At 42.1% G+C, this 21683-nt stretch overlaps 2 protein-coding genes across 2 annotated transcripts in view; both read left to right on the top strand.

The window, feature by feature from the left end:
- The first annotated feature begins 4058 nt into the window (after nt 1-4058).
- LOC142369367 (mamu class II histocompatibility antigen, DR alpha chain-like) lies at nt 4059-9775 on the top strand. The gene is made up of 4 exons (XM_075451720.1): nt 4059-4165; nt 4266-4511; nt 5120-5404; nt 9394-9775. The coding sequence occupies exons 1-4, from the start codon at nt 4111-4113 to the stop codon at nt 9513-9515; spliced, it is 708 nt and encodes a 235-aa protein (XP_075307835.1). The 5' UTR covers nt 4059-4110; the 3' UTR covers nt 9516-9775.
- A 6282-nt stretch (nt 9776-16057) lies between these two features.
- LOC142369086 (H-2 class II histocompatibility antigen, E-S beta chain-like) overlaps nt 16058-21683 on the top strand; it is a 91126-nt gene continuing 85500 nt past the window's right edge. Inside the window, exon 1 of the mRNA XM_075451326.1 lies at nt 16058-16148. Within this exon, the coding sequence (XP_075307441.1) occupies nt 16094-16148 (55 nt within the window). The 5' untranslated portion in view covers nt 16058-16093. The remainder of the gene's footprint in view (nt 16149-21683) is intronic.

Raw genomic sequence — 21683 nt, 5'->3', positions numbered from 1 at the left:
CAGGACAAAAGAAAATCTGATTGGCCACACAACAAATTGTATTTATTTAAATATTTATTTATTATTTTAAGAGCTAAGATATTGCCATTAAGATTAAGATTAAGATCCGCTTTATTGGTCATGCATACATGCATACACACGAAATTTGTCCTCTGCTTTTAACCCATCCAGGTTGGCACCTGTTGACACACACATGCACAGGGTCACACACTCAGAGACAGATGCCAGCCTGGAGCGGTGGGCAGCCATGAAGCGCCCGGGGAGCATAAGGGTGCGGTGCCTTGCTCAAGGGCACCTCGGCCGTGACAAGGAGGTGGACTGACACCCCTCCAGCTATCAGTTCCACCAATCTTTTTTTGAGTGGCGAGAGTGGGAATCGAACCGCCAACCTTCCGGTTATTGGACGACCGACTCTAACCACTGAGCCACGGCCGCCCATCCCACTTCATTAACACAATATATCATATCAGCAGAGCGGAAAACAACAGTTTGAAAAAAATAAATAAAAAATAGCCGTAGCTTTATTTTCATGTCAGTTTCGAAGCTCCGCCACCAGGGGGTGCTGCCGCACCTCCCGCACCCCCAGTTCCCGCGCCGGCCAGCTTAAAAAGAGCTTGAGTCATGCAGACCCCTCCCACAGATTAACAGGAAAATCGGCCACTCTTGGTATCAGTACTTTTACTGCAGTATCAGTATCTGTACTTTTACTGCAGTATAAGTACTTTTACTGCAGCATCAGTACTTTTACTGCAGCATCAGTACTTTTACTGCAGCATCAGTATCAGTACTTTTACTGCAGCATCAGTATCAGTACTTTTACTGCAGCATCAGTACTGTTACTGCAGTATCAGTACTTTTACTGCAGTATCAGTACTTTTACTGCAGCATCAGTACTTTTACTGCAGCATCAGTACTTTTACTGTAGTATCAGTATCAGTACTTTTACTGTAGCATCAGTACTTTTACTGCAGCATCAGTATCAGTACTGTTACTGCAGTATCAGTACTTTTACTGTAGTATCAGTACTTTTACTGCAGCATCAGTACTTTTACTGCAGCATCAGTACTTTTACTGTAGTATCAGTATCAGTACTTTTACTGCAGTATCAGTACTTTTACTGCAGTATCAGTATCTGTACTTTTACTGCAGTATCAGTACTTTTACTGTAGTATCAGTACTTTTACTGCAGCATCAGTACTTTTACTGCAGTATCAGTACCTGTACTTTTACTGCAGTATCAGTACTTTTACTGCAGCATCAGTACTTTTACTGCAGCATCAGTATCTGTACTTTTACTGCAGTATCAGTACTTTTACTGCAGCATCAGTACTTTTACTGCAGCATCAGTACTGTTACTGCAGTATCAGTACTTTTACTGCAGTATCAGTACTTTTACTGCAGCATCAGTACTTTTACTGTAGTATCAGTATCAGTACTTTTACTGTAGTATCAGTACTTTTACTGCAGCATCAGTATCAGTACTGTTACTGCAGTATCAGTACTTTTACTGTAGCATCAGTACTTTTACTGCAGCATCAGTATCAGTACTGTTACTGCAGTATCAGTACTTTTACTGCAGTATCAGTACTTTTACTGTAGTATCAGTACTTTTACTGCAGCATCAGTACTTTTACTGTAGCATCAGTACTTTTACTGCAGCATCAGTACTTTTACTGTAGTATCAGTATCAGTACTTTTACTGCAGCATCAGTACTTTTACTGTAGTATCAGTATCAGTACTTTTACTGTAGCATCAGTACTTTTACTGCAGCATCAGTATCAGTACTGTTACTGTAGTATCAGTACTTTTACTGCAGTATCAGTACTTTTACTATAGTATCAGTATCAGTACTTTTACTGCAGCATCAGTATCAGTACTGTTACTGCAGTATCAGTACTTTTACTGTAGTATCAGTACTTTTACTGCAGTATCAGTACTTTTACTGTAGTATCAGTACTTTTAATGCAGCATCAGTACTTTTACTGTAGCATCAGTACTTTTACTGCAGCATCAGTACTTTTACTGCAGCATCAGTACTTTTACTGTAGTATCAGTATCAGTACTTTTACTGTAGCATCAGTATCAGTACTGTTACTGTAGTATCAGTACTTTTACTGCAGTATCAGTACTTTTACTGTAGTATCAGTATCAGTACTTTTACTGCAGCATCAGTAATTTTACTGTAGTATCAGTACTTTTACTGTAGCATCAGTATCAGTACTGTTACTGTAGTATCAGTACTTTTACTGTAGTATCAGTATCAGTACTTTTACTGTAGTATCAGTATCAGTACTTTTACTGCAGCATCAGTACTTTTACTGTAGCATCAGTATCAGTACTGTTACTGTAGTATCAGTACGTTTACTGCAGTATCAGTACTTTTACTGTAGTATCAGTATCAGTACTTTTACTGCAGCATCAGTACTTTTACTGTAGCATCAGTACTTTTACTGTAGTATCAGTACTTTTACTGTAGCATCAGTATCAGTACTGTTACTGTAGTATCAGTACTTTTACTGCAGCATCAGTACTTTTACTGTAGTATCAGTACTTTTACTGCAGCATCAGTACTTTTACTGTAGTATCAGTACTTTTACTGCAGCATCAGTACTTTTACTGTAGTATCAGTATCAGTACTTTTACTGCAGCATCAGTACTTTTACTGTAGCATCAGTACTTTTACTGCAGCATCAGTACTTTTACTGCAGCATCAGTACTTTTACTGCAGTATCAGTACTTTTACTGTAGAGTATCAGTACTTTTACTGTAGAGTATCAGTACTTTTACTGCAGCATCAGTACTTTTACTGTAGTATCAGTACTTTTACTGTAGTATCAGTACTTTTACTGCAGTATCAGTACTTTTACTGTAGTATCAGTACTTTTACTGTAGCATCAATACTTTTACTGCAGTATCAGAACTTTTACTGTAGCATCAGTACTTTTACTGCAGCATCAGTACTTTTACTGTAGCATCAGTACTTTTACTGCAGCATCAGTACTTTTACTGCAGTATCAGTACTTTTACTGTAGTATCAGTACTTTTACTGTAGCATCAGTACTTTTATTGTAGTATCTGTACTTTTACTGCAGCATCAGTACTTTTACTGCAGCATCAGTATCAGTACTGTTACTGCAGCATCAGTACTTTTACTGTAGTATCAGTATCAGTACTTTTACTGTAGCATCAGTATGAGTACTTTTACTGTAGTATCAGTACTTTTACTGCAGTATCAGTACTTTTACTGTAGTATCAGTACTTTTACTGCAGCATCAGTACTTTTACTGTAGTATCAGTACTTTTACTGCAGTATCAGTACTTTTACTGTAGTATCAGTATCAGTACTTTTACTGCAGCATCAGTACTTTTACTGCAGCATCAGTACTTTTACTGTAGCATCAGTACTTTTACTGCAGTATCAGTACTTTTACTGCAGTATCAGTACTTTTACTGTAGTATCAGTATCAGTACTTTTACTGCAGCATCAGTACTTTTACTGTAGCATCAGTATCAGTACTGTTACTGTAGTATCAGTACTTTTACTGCAGTATCAGTACTTTTACTGTAGTATCAGTACTTTTACTGCAGTATCAGTACTTTTACTGTAGTATCAGTACTTTTACTGCAGCATCAGTACTTTTACTGTAGCATCAATACTTTTACTGTAGCATCAATACTGATACTACAGTATCAGTACTTTTACTGCAGCATCAGTACTGATACTACAGTATCAGTACTTTTACTGCAGTATCAGTACTTTTACTGCAGCATCAGTACTGATACTACAGTATCAGTACTTTTACTGCAGTATCAGTACCTTTACTGCAGTATCAGTACTTTTACTGTAGCATCAGTACTTTTACTGCAGTATCAGTACTTTTACTGTAGCATCAGTACTTTTACTGCAGTATCAGTACTTTTACTGATAACTCATTGATCTCTGCTCACCGACTGTGAGAGATGTTCAGCTGCTGCGGGCTCTACCCGGACACTGATGACATCACGCGCTCTGTGCTCCCTGATTGGCTGCCGCCTGTGTAAGAGCGGAGCTGCTGCCGGACTCTGTGTCACTTTCTGTCAGCCGGCTCAGAGTCTCAGTCCAGCTGCTGATGAAGATGAAGCTGCTGCTCTTCCTCTGCTGTGTCCTCAGAGCGTCTGCTGACGGTGAGTTTGTTTACGTGTTCACTCACAACAACAACAACAACAACAACAACAACAACAACAAACGGTGGCAGCAGGTTAATGATCTGTGTCTCTGTTTCAGTTCTACATGAAGACGTTAGTGTCTATGGCTGTTCAGAGTCTGATGCAGAGGACATGTACACTCTGGAGGGTGAAGAGGTTTGGTACGCTGACTTCAAGCTGGGGAAGGGAGTCGAGCCTCAGCCTCCTTTTGTAGATCATATAAGTTACCCAGGAGCTTATGATTCAGCTGTGGGCCAGTTACAGATCTGCAGATCAGACCTGAAGCTAAGGCAAAAGGCCATGAAGGACATCCCGCTGGAAAACGGTAAATACAAACTTCACCTCTCACCTGTTTCATGTTTCCAGCAGCAGAACTCTGACACGCCTCCATGTGATGACATCACAAATGACCTCATCACAGTTTAGTTATTCAGGTGTTTCAGGTGATCAGATTCTGTTAAACTGAGGAAGTTTCAGGGTTTAATCTGCTTTAAGAACAGAATTATTGATAAAAACTTTATTTAAAACAAGGTGAGACGGTCAGGTGACCTCCGCCTGTGTGACATCACAGATGACTCACACGTAAAGGTCAGAGGTCACATGTTGGAGCGCTTTGTAAACATCAGAGACCTGGATGGAAGTACTGAGGGGTCGAACAGGTGGGGGTCCGGAACCAAGGATAGGCGTTAGGTTTATCCCAGAGGTCCACATCAAACTTGTTTAACACCAACGAGTCTGAAGGGTTCAGGTTCCATCAGTGATCACTCAGTTAACCAGTAAAGCAGCAGCTTGGTTCATTTCTCCTGCAGAATCCTTCATTATTTAGTGTCTAACGGACAGAACTCAGCTCCAGCTGTGTGTAACTCCTGGATGTTCTTCAGTTCTTCAGTTTTAGCCACAGAACTCAGTTATTGAGCCCAAACTTGTGTTCAGATCCTCCTTCCAGCCTGACCATCTACAGCAGAGACGACGTGGAGCTGGGAGAGAAGAACACTCTGATCTGCCATGTTTCTGGTTTCTATCCGGCTCCGGTCAAAGTCCACTGGACCAAGAACGGGGAGAAGGTCACAGCTGGAACCAGCATCAACGTTCCCTTCCCCAACAAGGACGGGTTCTTCACCCAGATCTCCAGGCTGGAGTTCGTCCCCCAGCTGGGAGACGTCTACAGCTGCACCGCAGAACATCTGGCTCTGACCCAACCGCTGACCAGAATCTGGGGTGAGAAACTTTATTTACACACAAAACTGACAGAATACAGACGACCAGAGCGGAAACTGACTCCAGATGTGGAGGCTCAGGTTTCTCTGTTGTCCGTCTCCAGATGTTGACAGTTCTGTTTTCCGTCTCCAGATGTTGACATTTTTCTATTTTCCGTCTCCAGATGTTGACGTTTCTCTGTTTTCTGTCTCCAGATGTTGACATTTTTCTATTTTCCGTTTCCAGATGTTAAGGTTGCTCTGTTTTCTGTCTCCAGATGTTGACGTTTCTCTGTTTTCCGTCTCTCCAGATGTTGACGTTGCTCTATTTCCCGTCTCCAGATTTTGAGGTTTCTCTGTTGTCCGTCTCCAGATGTTGACGTCTCTTTTCTGTCTCCAGATGTTGACATTTTTCTATTTTCCGTTTCCAGATGTTGACGTTTCTCTGTTTTCTGTCTCCAGATGTTGACATTTTTCTATTTTCCGTTTCCAGATGTTAAGGTTGCTCTGTTTTCTGTCTCCAGATGTTGACATTTCTCTGTTTCCCGTCTCCAGATGTTGACGTTTCTCTGTTTTCTGTCTCCAGATGTTGACGTTTCTCTGTTTTCTGTCTCCAGATGTTGACGTTTCTCTGTTTTCCCGTCTCCAGATTTTGAGGTTTATCTGTTTTCCGTCTCCAGATGTTGACGTTTATCTGTTTTCCGTCTCCAGATGTTGACGTTTCTCTGTTTTCTGTCTCCAGATGTTGAGGTTGCTCTGTTTTCTGTCTCCAGATGTTGACATTTTTCTATTTTCCGTTTCCAGATGTTAAGGTTGCTCTGTTTTCTGTCTCCAGATGTTGACGTGTCTCTTTTCTGTCTCCAGATGTTGACATTTTTCTATTTTCCGTCTCCAGATGTTGACGTTTCTCTGTTTTCTGTCTCCAGATGTTGACATTTTTCTATTTTCCGTTTCCAGATGTTAAGGTTGCTCTGTTTTCTGTCTCCAGATGTTGACGTTGCTCTGTTTTCTGTCTCCAGATGTTGACATTTTTCTATTTTCCGTTTCCAGATGTTAAGGTTGCTCTGTTTTCCGTCTCCAGATGTTGACGTTTCTCTGTTTTCCGTCTCCAGATGTTGACGTTTCTCTGTTTTTTGTTTGCAGATGTTGACGTTTTTCTGTTTTTTGTTTGCAGATGTTGACGTTTCTCTGTTTTCTGTCTCCAGATGTTGACGTTTTTCTATTTTCCGTTTCCAGATGTTAAGGTTGCTCTGTTTTCCGTCTCCAGATGTTGACGTTTCTCTGTTTTCCGTCTCCAGATGTTGACGTTTCTGTTTTCCGTCTCCAGATGTTGACGTTTCTCTGTTTTTTGTTTGCAGATGTTGACGTTTCTCTGTTTTCTGTCTCCAGATGTTGACGTTTTTCTGTTTTCCGTCTCCAGATGTTGACGTGTCTCTTTTCTGTCTCCAGATGTTGACATTTTTCTATTTTCCGTTTCCAGATGTTAAGGTTGCTCTGTTTTCCGTCTCCAGATGTTAAGGTTGCTCTGTTTTCCGTCTCCAGATGTTGACGTTTCTCTGTTTTCCGTCTCCAGATGTTGACGTCTCTTTTCTGTCTCCAGATGTTGACATTTTTCTATTTTCCGTTTCCAGATGTTAAGGTTGCTCTGTTTTCCGTCTCCAGATGTTGACGTTTTTCTGTTTTCCGTCTCCAGATGTTGACGTTTCTCTGTTTTCCGTCTCCAGATGTTGACGTTTCCCTGTAGCCCGTCTCCAGATGTTGACGTTTCTCTGTTTTCTGTCTCCAGATGTTGCCGTTTCTCTGTTTTCCGTCTCCAGATGTTAAGGTTGCTCTGTTTTCCGTCTCCAGATGTTGACGTTTCTCTGTTTTCTGTCTCCAGATGTTGACGTTTCTCTGTTTTCCCGTCTCCAGATTTTGAGGTTTCTCTGTTTTCCATCTCCAGATGTTGACGTTTTTCTGTTTCCCGTCTCCAGATGTTGACGTTTCTCTGTTTTCTGTCTCCAGATGTTGACATTTTTCTATTTTCCGTTTCCAGATGTTAAGGTTGCTCTGTTTTCTGTCTCCAGATGTTGACATTTTTCTATTTTCCGTTTCCAGATGTTAAGGTTGCTCTGTTTTCCGTCTCCAGATGTTGACGTTTCTCTGTTTTCTGTCTCCAGATGTTGACGTTTCTCTGTTTTCCCGTCTCCAGATTTTGAGGTTTCTCTGTTTTCCATCTCCAGATGTTGACGTTTTTCTGTTTCCCGTCTCCAGATGTTGACGTTTCTCTGTTTTCTGTCTCCAGATGTTGACATTTTTCTATTTTCCGTTTCCAGATGTTAAGGTTGCTCTGTTTTCTGTCTCCAGATGTTGACATTTTTTCTATTTTCCGTTTCTAGATGTTAAGGTTGCTCTGTTTTCCGTCTCCAGATGTTGACGTTTCTCTGTTTTCTGTCTCCAGATGTTGACATTTTTCTATTTTCCGTTTCCAGATGTTAAGGTTGCTCTGTTTTCCGTCTCCAGATGTTGACGTTTCTCTGTTTTCTGTCTCCAGATGTTGACGTTTCTTTGTTTCCCGTCTCCAGATGTTGACGTTGCTCTGTTTTCCGTCTCCAGATGTTGACGTTTATCTGTTTTCCGTCTCCAGATGTTGACGTTTCTCTGTTTTCCGTCTCTCCAGATGTTGACGTTGCTCTATTTCCCGTCTCCAGATGTTGACGTTTCTCTGTTTTCTGTCTCCAGATGTTGACGTCTCTTTTCTGTCTCCAGATGTTGACATTTTTCTATTTTCCGTTTCCAGATGTTGACGTTTCTCTGTTGTCCGTCTCCAGATGTTGACGTTTCTCTGTTTTCTGTCTCCAGATGTTGAGGTTGCTCTGTTTTCTGTCTCCAGATGTTGACATTTTTCTATTTTCCGTTTCCAGATGTTAAGGTTGCTCTGTTTTCTGTCTCCAGATGTTGACGTGTCTCTTTTCTGTCTCCAGATGTTGACATTTTTCTATTTTCCGTCTCCAGATGTTGACGTTTCTCTGTTTTCTGTCTCCAGATGTTGACATTTTTCTATTTTCCGTTTCCAGATGTTAAGGTTGCTCTGTTTTCTGTCTCCAGATGTTGACGTTGCTCTATTTTCTGTCTCCAGATGTTGACATTTTTCTATTTTCCGTTTCCAGATGTTAAGGTTGCTCTGTTTTCCGTCTCCAGATGTTGACGTTTCTCTGTTTTCCGTCTCCAGATGTTGACGTTTCTCTGTTTTTTGTTTGCAGATGTTGACGTTTCTCTGTTTTCTGTCTCCAGATGTTGACGTTTTTCTGTTTTCCGTCTCCAGATGTTGACGTGTCTCTTTTCTGTCTCCAGATGTTGACATTTTTCTATTTTCCGTTTCCAGATGTTAAGGTTGCTCTGTTTTCCGTCTCCAGATGTTAAGGTTGCTCTGTTTTCCGTCTCCAGATGTTGACGTTTCTCTGTTTTCCGTCTCCAGATGTTGACGTCTCTTTTCTGTCTCCAGATGTTGACATTTTTCTATTTTCCGTTTCCAGATGTTGACGTTTCTCTGTTTTCCGTCTCCAGATGTTGACGTTTTTCTGTTTTCCGTCTCCAGATGTTGACGTTTCTCTGTTTTCCGTCTCCAGATGTTGACGTTTTTCTGTTTTCCGTCTCCAGATGTTGACGTTTCTCTGTTTTCCGTCTCCAGATGTTGACGTTTCCCTGTAGCCCGTCTCCAGATGTTGACGTTTCTCTGTTTTCTGTCTCCAGATGTTGACGTTTCTCTGTTTTCTGTCTCCAGATGTGGACGTATCTCTGTTTTCCGTCTCCAGATGTTGACGTTTCTCTGTTTTCCGTCTCCAGATGTTGACGTTTCTCTGTTTTCCGTCTCCAGATGTTGACGTTTCTCTGTTTTCCGTCTCCAGATGTTGACGTTTCTCTGTTTCCCGTCTCCAGATGTTGACGTTTCTCTGTTTTCTGTCTCCAGATGTTGCCGTTTCTCTGTTTTCCGTCTCCAGATGTTGACGTGTCTCTGTTTTCTGTCTCCAGATGTGGAGAAGACTCAGCCCGGTGTGGGGCCTGCAGTGTTCTGTGGACTGGGTCTGACTGTGGGTCTGCTCGGTGTGGCAGCTGGAACCTTCTTCCTCATCAAAGGAAACGAGTGCAGCTGATTGGCTGGGCCTGATGATGTCATCACCTCTGTATATGATGTAACCTTTGATCTGCTCCGCCTCTCAGCCTCAGATGAATCAGTTTCTGCTCCTGAGTTCAGAATTAAACCTTTATTTTAATAAACTTTAACTTTAATAAACTTTAATAAACTTTTATAAACTTTAATGAACTTTAACTTTGAGTTGACCTTAAATTTCTTAACGAGTCTCAATAAGCAGACGACTGTTCTAGAGTTTGGAAATAAAAGCAAAGAACCAGATTCTGTCTCTGAATTCATTTATCTTCACAAACTGAAACCTTGTTTTTCTTCTCTGGGGTCAGATTAACCAGTTTAGTGACTTTAATAACTGATAAAGAATATTTAGCTCAAATGTTGGATGAAGCAGATTTTCTTCTCCTGGAGGCGTGTTGTGGATTCTCTCCTCTGACTGTTGGACTCAGATCCTCCATTTTCCTGCAGGTTGGTTAAACTCAGCAGCAGCTGGTCCCACAGACACCTGAAGGGGTCACAGCTGTATTAAACATCTGTATGTCACATCTGTATGTCACATCTGTATGATCCAAGGAACAAACATGAGAGCAGAAAACAGCCCGTTGGTGGTCGTTGAGTTTCAGATTCTGTTGTAGATTCATGTTAACATTTAACACTGATTATATAAATAAGCTTATATTCTGAAGTCATTTCAGGCAAAAATAATAAAAATAAAGGGACCCAAATATAAAGGAGTAATTATGCAGGCTGGTGTTTGATCAGGAGACCAAGGAGAGCAGGTAAAAAGGTGACTTTGTTTACAAAGCAGTGATGAATGAACATAAATCCAGCTGTGACTGCAGGGAACTGTGGTCAGAAGAAGTCTGCAGCCTGGTTCTGAGAGGGTGGAGGTTGGGTTAGGTGATAATCCGACAGTAAACCTGGTTTTGCAGAGTTTTACTGACCAGTTTCCTGAAGAGCTGAAACCTGGACTGACTTACCTGTGGAGCCTCTTATCCAGGTGAAGGTAAGGTGCAGGTTCTCTGTGGCTGGCTGGTGTCGTTCCTCTGAGTTTAAATGGTGGAGCAGATGGGATGAGTCACAGGTGGAGGAGATGAGCAATCAGGACTCCTGCAACGAGGGGGGGGGGGGGGGGGGGGGCTGAAATAATCTCCAAACATCCAGCAGTAGTTATCCATGATGAGAGGAATAAGTAAAGTAGAGGAATTCTTATTGGAGAGGAATGAATATAAACAGATGTTACATTCAGTTTGTGATGTTCATCTTAATTAGACACAAAACAAGTAAACCTGCAGTCTGAGAGCAAAGTGCTCTGTTGGGAAAATATCCAGCTGTGAGATCTTTAAGATGTGATGGAGCTCGGTCATTCAGAGCTTTATTCAGTGTTTAAAACTTGATTTCAGTCAGAGGGAATAACCTGGACTTGATTATATCTGTTTTAGATCTGTGAGATTTTCTAAGGCTCAGTGCTTCTGTGGTTTGGTCTCCTAAAGAAAGACTCATATTTGAACATATATTTACATTTATTTATTACGTTACGTTACATTACATTACGTTCCGTTCCGCTACGCTACGCTACGTTACGTTACATTACATTACATTACGTTACGCTACGCTACGCTACGCTACGCTACGCTACGTTACATTACATTACGTTACGTTACATTACATTACGTTACGCTACGTTACATTACGTTACGTTACGTTACGTTACGTTACATTCCGTTCCGTTCCGTTCCGTTCCGCTACGCTATGTTACATTACGTTTCGCTACGTTACGTTACGCTACGCTACGTTACATTCCGTTCCGTTCCGTTCCGTTACGCTACGCTACATTACATTCCGTTACGTTACATTACATTACGTTACGCTACGTTACATTACATTGCGTTCCGTTCCGCTACGCTACGTTACATTACGTTTCGCTACGTTACATTCCGTTACATTACATTACATTACGTTACGCTACGTTACATTACGTTACGTTACGTTACGTTACGTTACATTACGTTACATTACGTTACATTACGTTACGTTACGTTACGTTACGTTACATTACGTTACGTTACGTTACGTTACGTTACGTTACGTTACATTACGTTACATTACCTTACGCTACATTACGTTACATTCCGTTACGTTACGTTACATTACGCTACGTTACATTACGTTCCGTTCCGTTACATTCCGTTCCGTTCCGTTCCGCTACGCTACGTTACATTACGTTACGTTACGTTACGTTACGTTACGTTACGTTACGTTACGTTACGTTACCTTACGCTACATTACGTTCCGTTCCGTTCCGTTACATTACGTTACGTTACGTTACGTTACCTTACGTTACGTTACATTACGTTACGTTACATTACGTTACGTTACGTTACATTGCGTTACGTTACGTTAATTTACGTTAATTTACGTTAAATTACGTTACGTTAGATTACGATCATTCTGCAGATGCTTTTATCCAAAGCGACTTACAATAAGTGTGTTCCACATCGGTAGGCAAAAGAACTTCAGGTCACAAGAAATCACAAGTGCATTTCCGTCTTAAACCTAACAGCAAAGAGCAGAACTAGTGCCAGAGTAAGTGCGGTAAGTAAGTTAGGTACCGAGACAGATGGAAAGACAATTTAGGAAACAAATAAGTGCGTAAGGAGCTGGGACGAAACAGGTGAAGTCCTCAGAGGGCGGATCTGGGTAGTGTTTCCTGCAGAGATGGGTTAGCAGCAGTTGCGTCGCACCCGTGGGGGATGGGGGTGTTTCGACAACCCCACTTTTACAGCAAGGTGATTTCATCCCCCCCCACATTTTCCAAAGGTAAACCCGTTTGCCCACCCTCGTAGTGCACCAACATAGAAAAAAAGGAGCGCACCTCAGCTGCCTTACGCTGCACGAAAAGGCATTGGTCAAACTGAATGGACATTCACCCAATCACAGACTGTTGTCCGCGACACGGCCCGGGAAATTTGATATTACGTCAGAGACGAACAGCCGGAGCTAGTGATGGGAAGCTCGGCTCTTTTGACTCGGCTCCCAAAGAAGAGCCGGCTCCCGAACGGCCACCTCTGGAACCTGATTGGACACCTCAGGTGTCACTCCAGTTGATTGACAGGCAAGTCTCATTGAAAGATGAGTGAGAAACGCGGCGTCTTTGAAATGAGTGGCAGGCATAGAGAGTGTCCAGTTGTACTGTCAGAGTGAACCTACTTTCCTGGAATACATCATTTTGAGTTAAGTTTTAATGTGATTTCCAAATGAGTCATTGTTTTTAAAGACTGCACATTTAGAGAAGAGATGTTGTTGCCAATTGTTAGGCTAAACGAGTAGGCTAAAGTTATGAAAGGCTAATGTTACGTTAGCATGAAGCTATGTAGCACTTTAAAGTGGTACCTTGAGTTAAGAGTGTCCCGACATATGAGCTTTTTTAAGAGCCGTTATTCCGTCTATTTTTATTTCATGGAACGGATTAATGGCATTTCCATTCATTTCAATGGTGAATATTGATTTGACTACGAGCTATTTGACTTATGAGCTCTGTCATGGAACTAATTAAACTCGTAACTCAACAGGGCTCTCAAGTTTTCAAGTTTGCTTGGAGTGAGATTCGGGCGGGGCAGGGGCCGGGCCGTGTGTGCGGCGGGGTTTCTTTCGTGGGTTTTTTTTGGGGGGGGGGGGCTGGTCCCTTGCAGTATCCCATCGCCATAAACTAGCTACTTAAATAACAAAGAAATTGTTTTATTTATACTAAAATCACAAATCTTCACTTTTACACTAAATTCTGCTATATTTTAAAATAAATTGTTTTAGGTATGCAAAGTCTTAACAAACAAAACAATTTTATGAGTGTTGTTGTAAGTGTTTGTGGCAGATTTTGATGCTTGATGACTGATATTGGGGGCTCCCATTTAAAGCACTGTGGCTTAAAGTCAGCCATTTTCACAGTCATGATGGATGACAGAGTTCCATTCAGAAACAACGTGTTCCTGCTCTTGGTTTTATTGAGCCCCACCATGGAAAAAACCCTCTCTGCATCAGCATTTCAGTGCGGCAGAACTAATAGCAGTTTGGCAATTGTAGATAGCCTTATTGGGAACCTGTTCATACCAGTCACCTTTGAAAATAATTAACCACGGAAGCACTTTAATCGGCAGGTATTGGCCTTTTACAAGGAGTAGGAAAACTATAGTAACTAATAAAAGATTAAAATAAATGAAGATATGACCTGCTGATGATCCTGACGGTTCTCTTCCACCTCCAGCTCGTCTACAACTTCTGCACGCGTGCTTGCAGCTTAAAGCTATTTCAGACATCACCCGGCAACAAGAAATTCTGTTTTCTGATTGGCTGAGAAATTCTATTTTGTGATTTGCCGATGGGTTGCTAAATCAAGACAGCTGTATCAGAGCTATAGTTCTGAGCTGTAGAGCGCACCTGCCATTGACTCGTTCATAGTATCGGCCATTAGAATTTCTGTGCGACGAAGTTGATAATTTCTCAGCGTGAGAAATGGCATGTGTGGCGTGTGAGCGTGTGAACTTGTTGAAATGTGTGTGTCTCACGCTCATTGCGTGAGACTTGAGAGCCCTGACTCAACATACCACTGTGTTGGGATAATGTGTGTGTGTGTGTGTGTGTCAAACGTTGACGCTGTGAGACTTCTCTATTGTCTCACAGCGTGGTGTGACACAGTGGCGTGTGTACTGCATCGTTTCATCGTTTTCATCCATTTTCGTCTGGACCTGAGTCTTTACAGCAGCGTTGCCGTGTGGTCGCAAGAATTTTCGTACCCGTTTTTAAAAAAAACCTCGTTTCGTTTCCGTGTAGCCGTAGCCTTATTTTGTGTAGGGACAGATAACAATGAAAAGACTTCTTTGTAAAGAAGCACAAGTCAGGCCCAGATCAGACCCAGATCAGACCCAGATCAGACCCCAGCCATGAAACCAGCAGCCCTGGCAGCCCCCAACCAGGCCAGTCAGTGTGGGCAGACACAAGGAGCCAGGCTACCACCACCAGGTCAGAGGATTCAAAGGCAGCTAAATGCATCTCCAGTTTATAGAAGTGTAGCCTCACTTTGCCCAGATTGTTAATGTAAAGAGGGGGATGCGTATGTCCTGCTGGTGAATATTGTCATCACAGTAGTGTGAGTGGGTGAGAGATATGCATCATTTTATTAGTTTTTTTGTAGACATCAGTAGTGACTGGCCAGAACTGTGGACTGTCAAACAAAAAGAAGAATTTAAATCAAAGTTTTGTTGAATGATTTAAAATAACATTCATCCAAAAAAATTATATTCAATATTTGCAGTGATATTATATACTGTATATCTATTTTATCTGATTGGTTTTGATGTTTGGAAGGGAATGATTTTTGGTGAAATATGAACAAGGATGCATTGTCACTGCACCTGATCAAGAAATAATAATTTTGTATTAGTGAGACCCCCCCCCCACAAGCCACACATCAGAACAGAAAAATAGTGATCAGAATCATACTCTTTTGGCGATCTACGGTGTGAGCCCACCGTAGATCGCCAAAAGAGGGCAATTAAAAACACAAAATCCACGGTGATAACTTCGTGATAGTGATTAAATGTTACATTTTGTGATTAAAAATGTGTAAATTATGATACCGTATCTCTATTGTGAGGCTTGACCTTTTCATATACAGTCTTTTTATGCCTTTTTAATGATAGGACAGTGTGAGAGAGACAGGAAGCAGGGGGCAGAGAGAGGGGGAAGACACGCAGCACAGGGCTGCTCGGTGCGGGAGTCGAACCGGGACCCGGTGCGGGAGTCGAACCGGGACCCGCTGCAGCGGGCCCCGGTTCGACATGGGGCGGCTGCTTAACCCACTACGCCACCGCCCGCCCCTATATACAGTCTTTGAACTTGATGTGGTGCTCATGTGCCACCCCTGGAACACCCCACATCTAAAATCACTGCTCCACCGCTGGTTTGCAGCCTGCGGCCAAAGATGGGCAGCTGTCCTGACATCATTTATAATTTTCTCTATGAGCTCTGTTTATTCCTGATGAGCACATTTTTAGTCTTTATAATTATTATATTAATAAATTCACTCGTTCATTATTTCTTATTTGCAGCTGTCTTATTACAGGGAGGTTCAGGAGTTATAATCACATTAAGGGGGACAACCAAAGACTAGATTTATACAGACTAAAGAAGCCAAACTGAGCTAAAACAGAAAAACAACAGAGAGCTGCCAACAAGGAAGTATGAACAAAAAGATGAATCATCACCAAAGAGAAACAAACAGCAGAAACCTGAATAAAAACTGCTGAATAAAGAAACTTTCTGATGTTCTACACACTGATTTATGTGTAATGCTCCTTTATCTGGTCTCCCACAGTCAGCTGTTTCTCTGTGTGACTCCCACAGAAACATTAAAGGAGTTTATAAGGACGTTACAGTCGCCTTCATCTGATCTGCAGCTCAGCAGACTTCTGTCAGAGTGCTCTACCTGGCAACTGATGACGCTGCGTCATGTGACCGTTTCCTCCGCTTATAGAGCAGCTCTCAGTCAGACCGAGTCAGTGTTTGTCTGCTGAACACACAGAGAGAGACATGGCTTCACCCTTCCTCTGCCTCTGCCTCCTCTTCATCACAGTCTACACAGCAGGTAGGATCAATACTCTGATCAATACTCTGATCAGTACTCTGATCAGTACTCTGATCAATACTCTGATTACTGATCAATACTCTGATCAATACTATGATTACTGATCAATACTCTGATCAATACTCTGATCAATACTCTGATTACTGATCAATACTCTGATCAATACTCTGATCAATACTCTGATCAGTACTCTGATTACTGATCAATACTCTGATCAATACTCTGATCAATACTCTGATCAATACTCTGATTACTGATCAATACTCTGATCTGTAGTCTGATCAATACTCTGATTACTGATCAATACTCTGATCAATACTCTGATCTGTACTCTGATCAGTACTATGATTACTGATCAATACTCTGATCTGTACTCTGATTACTGATCAATACTCTGATCAGTACTCTGATTACTGATCAATACTCTGATTACTGATTAATACTCTGATCAATACTCTGATTACTGATTAATACTCTGATTACTGATTAAAACTCTGATCAATACTCTGATTACTGATTAATATTCTGATTACTGATTAATACTCTGATCAATACTCTGATTAATACTCTGACTACTGATCAATACTCTGATCAGTACTCTGATTACTGATCAATACTCTGATTACTGATCAATACTCTGATCAATACTCTGATTACTGATCAATACTCTGATCAATACTCTGATCAATACTCTGATCAATACTCTGATTACTGATCAATACTCTGATCTGTAGTCTGATCAATACTCTGATTACTGATCAATACTCTGATCAATACTCTGATCTGTACTCTGATCAGTACTATGATTACTGATCAATACTCTGATCTGTACTCTGATTACTGATCAATACTCTGATCAGTACTCTGATTACTGATCAATACTCTGATTACTGATTAATACTCTGATCAATACTCTGATTACTGATTAATACTCTGATTACTGATTAAAACTCTGATCAATACTCTGATTACTGATTAATATTCTGATTACTGATTAATACTCTGATCAATACTCTGATTAATACTCTGACTACTGATCAATACTCTGATCAGTACTCTGATTACTGATCAATACTCTGATTACTGATCAATACTCTGATCAATACTCTGATTACTGATCAATACTCTGATCATACTCTGATCAATACTCTGATCAGTACTCTGACATACTCTGATCAATACTCTGATCAATACTCTGATCAACTACTCTGATCAATACTCTGATTACTGATCAATACTCTGATCTGTACTCTGATCAGTACTCTGATTACTGATCAATACTCTGATCAATACTCTGATCTGTACTCTGATCAGTACTCTGATTACTGAATACTCTGATCTGATACTCTGATTACTGATTAATACTCTGATTACTGATTAACCTGATCAATACTCTGATTACTGATTAATACTCTGATTACTGATTAATACTCTGATCAATACTCTGATTAATACTCTGACTACTGATCAATACTCTGATCAATACTCTGATTACTGATCAATACTCTGATTCAATACTCTGATTACTGATCAATACTCTGATCTGATCAATACTCTGATCTGACTCTGATCAATACTCTGATCACTACTCTGATCACTGATACTCTGACCAATACTCTGATCACTGATCAATACTCTGATTAATAATCTGATAACTGATCAATACTCTGATACGGATCAATACTCTGATACTGATCAATACTCTGATCATACTCTGATCTACTGACTGATTACTGATCAGTACTCTGATCATACTCTGATCACTGATCAATACTCTGATTACGGATCAATACTCTGATACTCAATACCCTGATTACTGATCAATACCCTGATTACTGATCAATACCTGATCTGTACTCTGATCAATACTCTGATCAATACTCTGATTACTGATTAATACTCTGATTAATACTCTAATCGATACTCTGATTACTGATCAATACTCTGATCAATACTCTGATTACTGGTCAATACCCTGATTACTGATCAATACTCTGATTAATACTCTGATTACTGATCAATACTCTGATCAATACTCTGATTACTGATCAATACTCTGATCACTCTGATTAATACTCTGATTACTGATCAATACTCTGATAATCTAACTCTGATATACTGATCATACTGATCAATACTCTGATTACTGATCAATACTCTGATTACTGATCAATACTCTGATCAATACTCTCTGAATACTGATCAATACTCTGATCATACTCTGATCATACTCTGATCAATACTCTGATTACTGATACTCAGATACTCTGATCAATACTCTGATACTCTGATCAATACTCTGATACTGATCAATACTCTGATCAATACTCTGATCTATCATACTTACTCTGATCAATACTCTGATTACTGATCAATACTCTGATCAATACTCTGATTACTGATCAATACTCTGATTACTGATTACTGATACTGATTACTGATCAATATCCTGATCTGATTACTGATCATCTCTGATCAATACTCTGATTACTGATCAATACTCTGTACTGATCATACTGATCTGTCCTCAGATGGATTCAGGAGCGTTTATACGGATCGCTGTGAGTTTAACTCGACTGAGCTGAAGGACATCGAGTTCATCAGGTCTACTTTCTACAATAAGTTGGAGCTCTACAGGTTCAGCAGCAGTTTGGGGAAGTTTGTCGGATACACTGAATACGGGAAACAGGCCGAGCACGTTAACAAAGATGCAGGATACCTGGCTCCCACAAGATGATGGCTCAGAAGGAGTTGTACTGCCAACCCAACATTGGGAACTGTGGCATTCTGTCTAAATCAGGTGAGGTGAGTTTGTGAGATCTTCTTCTCTTCCTCAGACTGAACTGACTGCAGATCAGCTGCTGAAGCACACTCACATATTCTACAGCTTCTTCTGCACCGGATTTATTACACACATCTGCAGCTGTGCGTCGCCCCCTGGTGGCCAGACTCTGGCACTGCAGCTGCTTTATAACTGATCAATAACAATCAATAATTACAGTTTTACCTGATAAACTTTTATTTTGATAAAAATTAAGTTAAAATATTTATAAAAGCAACTTAAAGTCTGACAGAAACTTTCATTACAGTCCAGATTTATTCAAAAAGATCAAAGATGTGTTAATAAAAGCTACAATAAAGCTGATAAGTGATTAATGTTACCTGATCAATAGTTCATACTCAGGAGAACGTGAGTCAAACATAATTAATGTTTTATATCAGCTGAACTGAGTTAATGTTCATCTTTATTTATCTTTATTTACATTTATTTATCTTTATCCTCCAGATGTTTACAGATGAGTTTGTTCAAATTATTAAACTTTATTAAACTGACGAGGCTCATGCAGCCTCTCATTGTTTCTGTCGCCTCCTGATGCTTCTGTGGATTCAACTAAACTTTATTGTCCTCGTGCACTTCTTTATCTGTGTTGGGATCCATAAACTGTGCACGTCTGGCAGCACATGAACCCGATCAGTGACCTCATCGGTCCAATAAACCTCCTCTGTGTGTCCAGCGAAGCCTCCACGGCGCCCTCTGCTGGGCGCCATGCCGCCATGTTGCTCTGCAGCGTCTACGTCTTCTACCCCAATACGACTTCTACCCAAACCCTCAAGTGAGACGGACAGGAAGTCACCTCTGATGTCACTTCCACCGAGGAGATGGAGGACGGTGACTGGTACTACCAGATCCAGTCACACCTGGTGGTACACGCCCAGGTGAGTCCAGAACCAGAACCAAAACCAGGACCAGAACCAGGACCAGAACCAAACCAGACCAGGACGCAGGGAGCATGAAAGACCAGGACCAGAACCAGGACCAGAACCATTCATAACACAACAGATCAGTGTACAGAACTCAGGATCCTGATCCAGGACCAGAACCAGTTCATTTGACGAATTCTGACTCCACTCTGATCCAGTTAGATCCAGTCTGAGTCAGGTTGGATCCAGTCTGATCCGGTTGAATCCAGTCTGATCGGGTTCCGGTCCGGTCTGGATCCAGTCTGATCCAGGTCGATCCGGTCTGATCCAGGTCTGATCCAGTCTGATCCGGTTGTCATCGGATCGGTCCGTCCGTAGATCCAGTCTGATCGGGTCCGGTCCGGTTGGATCCAGTCTGATCTTGTCGGGTCCGGTTGGATCCAGTCTGATCTTGTCGGGTCCGGTTGGATCCAGTCTGATCGGTCGGTCCGGTTGGATCCAGTCTGATCCGGTCCGGTCCGGTTGGATCCAGTCTGATCTTGTCGGGTCCGGTTAGATCCAGTCTGATCCGGTTTACAGAGTTCTGTCAGAATCAGTGATGTTGGTTGTGTTGCTGCAGGTCTGGAGAGAAGATCTCCTGTAAGGTGGAACACGCCAGCCTGCAGGAACCTCTGATTACTGACTGGGGTAAATACCTGTCTGTCTCTCACCTGTCTCTCACCGCTGTCTCTCACCTGTCTGTCTCTCGTCTGTCTCTCGTCTGCTCCCGTCTCGTCGTCTCACCCGTCTGTCTCTCACCCGTCTGTCCTCACCCGTCTGACTCTCACCGTCTGTCCTGTCTCTCACCGTCTGTCTCTCACCCTGTCTCGTCTGACTCTCACCTGTCTGTCTGCTCACCCGCTTGTCTCTCACCCGTCTGACTCTCACCCGTCTGTCTCTCACCCGTCTGCCTCTCACCCGTCTGCTCTCACCCGTCTGTCTCTCACCGTCTGTCTCGTCTCTCACCCTGTCTGTCTCTCACCCGTCTGTCTCTCACCTGTCTGTCTCTCACCCTGTCTGTCTCTCACCCGTCTGTCTCTCTCCCGTCTGTCTCTCACCCGTCTGCTCTCACCTGTCTGTCTCTCCCGTCTGTCTCTCCTGGTCTCTCACCGTCTGTCTCTCACCCGTCTGACTCTCACCTGTCTGACTCTCACCTGTCTGTCTGTCTCTCACCCGTCTGTCTCTCACCCGTCTGTCTCTCACCTGTCTGTCTCTCTCACCCGTCTGTCTCTCACCTGTCTGACCTGTCTGTCTCTCACCTGTCTGTCTCTCACCTGTCTGTCTCTCACCGTCTGTCTCTCACCTCTGTCTCCTGTCTGTCTCTCACCTGTCTGTCTCTCACCTCGTCTGTCTCTCACCTGTCTGACTCTCACCTGTCTGTCACTCTGTCTCACCTGTCTGTCTCTCACCCGTCTGTCTCTCACCCGTCTGTCTCTCACCCGTCTGTCCTCACCCGTCTGTCTCTCACCCGTCTGTCTCTCACCCTGTCTGACTCTCACCTGTCTGTCTCTCACCCGTCTGTCTGTCTCTCACCTGTCTGACTCTCACCCTGTCTGTCTCTCACCGTCTGTCTCTCACCCGTCTGACTCTCACCGTCTGTCTCTCACCCGTCTGCCTCTCACCCGTCTGTCTCACCCGTGTCTCTCACCCGTCTGTCTCTCACCCTGTCTGTCTCTCACCCGTCTGTCTCTCACCCGTCTGACTCTCCCCCGTCTGCTCTCACCCGTCTGCCTCTCACCCGTCTCCCGTCTCTCCGTCTCTCACCTGTCTGTCTCTCACCTGTCTGTCTCTCAA

Source organism: Odontesthes bonariensis, chromosome 19 (assembly GCF_027942865.1).
Source record: "Odontesthes bonariensis isolate fOdoBon6 chromosome 19, fOdoBon6.hap1, whole genome shotgun sequence".
In the NCBI taxonomy this organism is placed as follows: domain Eukaryota; kingdom Metazoa; phylum Chordata; class Actinopteri; order Atheriniformes; family Atherinopsidae; genus Odontesthes; species Odontesthes bonariensis.
Note: the sequence above shows the minus strand (reverse complement) of the source record. Positions and strands in the feature narration are given on the sequence as shown.